This window comes from Theobroma umbraticum, unplaced genomic scaffold (assembly GCF_002168275.2).
Source record: "Theobroma umbraticum cultivar Fairchild unplaced genomic scaffold, ASM216827v3 scaffold_56.0, whole genome shotgun sequence".
Lineage (NCBI taxonomy): Eukaryota > Viridiplantae > Streptophyta > Magnoliopsida > Malvales > Malvaceae > Theobroma > Theobroma umbraticum.
The window spans coordinates 3,324,716-3,327,214 of NW_018397256.1; the positions used below are offsets into that span (position 1 = coordinate 3,324,716).

The 2,499-nt window shown below is 34.0% G+C and overlaps 2 protein-coding genes across 2 annotated transcripts in view; one reads left to right on the forward strand and one right to left on the reverse strand.

The window, feature by feature from the left end:
* LOC149527501 (putative inactive cadmium/zinc-transporting ATPase HMA3) overlaps positions 1 to 450 on the reverse strand; it is a gene marked incomplete at its 5' end in the record, with an annotated part of 2,545 nt that extends 2,095 nt beyond the window's left edge. Inside the window, one exon of the mRNA XM_089782548.1 lies at positions 226 to 450. Within this exon, the coding sequence (XP_089638674.1) occupies positions 226 to 450 (225 nt within the window). The remainder of the gene's footprint in view (positions 1 to 225) is intronic.
* A 1,005-nt stretch (positions 451 to 1,455) lies between these two features.
* LOC149527502 (uncharacterized) overlaps positions 1,456 to 2,499 on the forward strand; it is a 6,764-nt gene continuing 5,720 nt past the window's right edge. Inside the window, 1 exon segment of the mRNA XM_089782549.1 lies at positions 1,456 to 1,511. Coding sequence (XP_089638675.1) covers positions 1,456 to 1,511 — 56 coding nt within the window.

The window sequence follows — 2,499 nt, forward strand, 5'->3', positions numbered from 1 at the left end:
ATACATAATGAACTCATTAAATGCCCTCACTCTATTAATTTATTCAAGCTTACAGTCGAAGCAACAATGAGCAAACCAGTTCAAAAAATAGATACAGGAGGAAGAAGCAGGCTATTAACAAGACAAATACGTAAAAGTTTTATGGTTGATGAGAGGTGTTTGCATATGCTAGCCATTTCATTACCGTTCTTAGTAAGAACATTAATAATGAACTTAGAATTATACTAGAACAAATAAAGCAATTACTGACACTAAGTAGTGAGTAAATACATGCTTTCGATGAATTAAAAAAGCGTCTTTCATTGCTGAGAGAGAGGGCAGTTTATAGCAAACCTTATGGCTTGCTCTTGACTCGAGCCATTCCGCAGTGGTGAAGAGGAAGACGATAGTGCCAGCTTCAGTGTAGTCCTTCATTGCAACGCTCCCTATCACTGTGGAATAAATACAGGGTTTCGTTTAAGACATGCGCTTAACAGCGGAACTCTAAACAAGCAACCGCAGCATCTACAGAAATCGAAGTTCACCCATACACAGGTTTCAATATAAAAACTTTCTTATATACTGAGATGATTGTGGGAATTAACGTTGAGTGTTCATATCCTAATTGCCCAATGAATCAAATAATTGGAAATGCCAATTTCCAAATTCGGATTGTATGTTACTTTAACATTAATTCATTTTTACCCAACAAATAGGTAAGTCCATAAACAATGAACATTCATTGCAACACCTAGAAACACAAACTAGAATCTAATTCATAAGCATGTCCTACGCATCAAATATGCTAGGTTCAAATTCTTTAAGTGCCTTTTTTATTTTGATATCAAAAAGGTGGAAAGGAAATAATAAAATAACTTATTATATAATTATGAATTAATAAGCACGTCAGAGAAAAGATATTTGGGACAAATATAAAGGGTGTAATGTTTTGTACGACTAATACAAGGTATTAAGAAAATTTTGAACAGAGTGTATAGAATATCATTAGACTCAGTTGAGATTTATGCAAATCCCGAAATTGCAGTATTTTCTTTTTTGATTGGATTAAGCTTTTGAGGGGTTGTCAGATTGACAGATCAGATAGCTTAGGAATGGGGAGAAAATAGACAGGACGGAAACATAGAGGAACGTTATGAGGTGTAAAGTTGAACGGCTTAACCACACTTAACCAATGGCTCCCAAGCAAATTTAGGTCTCACTTTTTGGCATTTGTGTTTGTCAAAGGAAGATTACATTTTCTAAGACGGAAAAGGAGGATAAAGGAGAGTTGGTGGGCGAAAAATCAACAGCCAATGGGAAATTTTAACACACTGAACTTGTATTTCTCTTGATGGAAAGCAACGGGTGGACGCTACCAAAGCCGACTGTAGCTTGTAAACCTTATCACCATAGTTTTTTAATCCATGACCAATAACGAGCCGCGAAAGTCTTTTGTTTTTTATTTGCTGCATACAAATGGAAGACGTGACTTTTGAACCCACAAAGGAAAGTTCCCAGAGAGTAAGAATAAAGTATAAATGCCTATACATACTTTATTCTGACCAGTATTTTGGTCGAGTCTGATATTAATTAGCATAGAAAACAATTACAATCGCAAAAGTTTATTAAAAACCCTTGTTTCTTATTGTATGAAAAACAATTGAAACCCAAGCCATACCAACTGTCAAGCAAATTAAAAAAACCCACAAAAAATTTTTCAATTTTGATATATATATATATAGGTACAAGTTTAGGCAATTCTTCAGAGAAATATTTTAATTTTGTTTTATTTTTGTTAAAAATTGAGTAGTTGTACATATTTATTATCTGTCTTTGTTTGCGCATATCAGTGGATGCAACATCTTTTTGTGCAAATCTTGAATGTTTTTTTTATTTCTTAATTAAAGACCTCAACCAGACCGAAAGAGATAGGAAGTATGGATATCCGACATGATCATATCTGGGAGCCTATGGAATTGTGTTAGTAAATATTTATAATACTCCAAGTTCTCAGTAGGAAATTTTTTACTAGCTGCACAAAGCCATCAACACATAATAGAAAATTTCATTGACGACAAATTAAAGAATCTTTTGCAATCTTCAAAAATTAATAATAAATAAAAAAAAGAATCTTTTGCACACTGACAATTGCTATAACATATGGTAAAATTAATTATTTTAAGATGTTTTCTTGTGGTGACAATATGCCAGGTCAGTCTACAGGCAGAAAAAGAAAGAACGAAAGAAAGAAAAACAAGGCAACATTTGGCTTTTCCCTCTCAAAAGAGATAACCTTTACTTAAAGGAAGGGCTGGAGTCCACCTTAAAAAAGTGAGTGTGAAGCCACCAAAAGGAACAAAAAAGAGGAAAAGGGATAATCCACCCAAAAAACATGCAAAAATAGGAAAAGACAACAAGAACGAAACCAAGGCAGGGACAAAAGCAAAGGTTCGTAATTTCTGCTGTCCGTTCATTTGGTTTAGATGTCACTAAATTCACATTAGACCAAGCAAGCCTGGT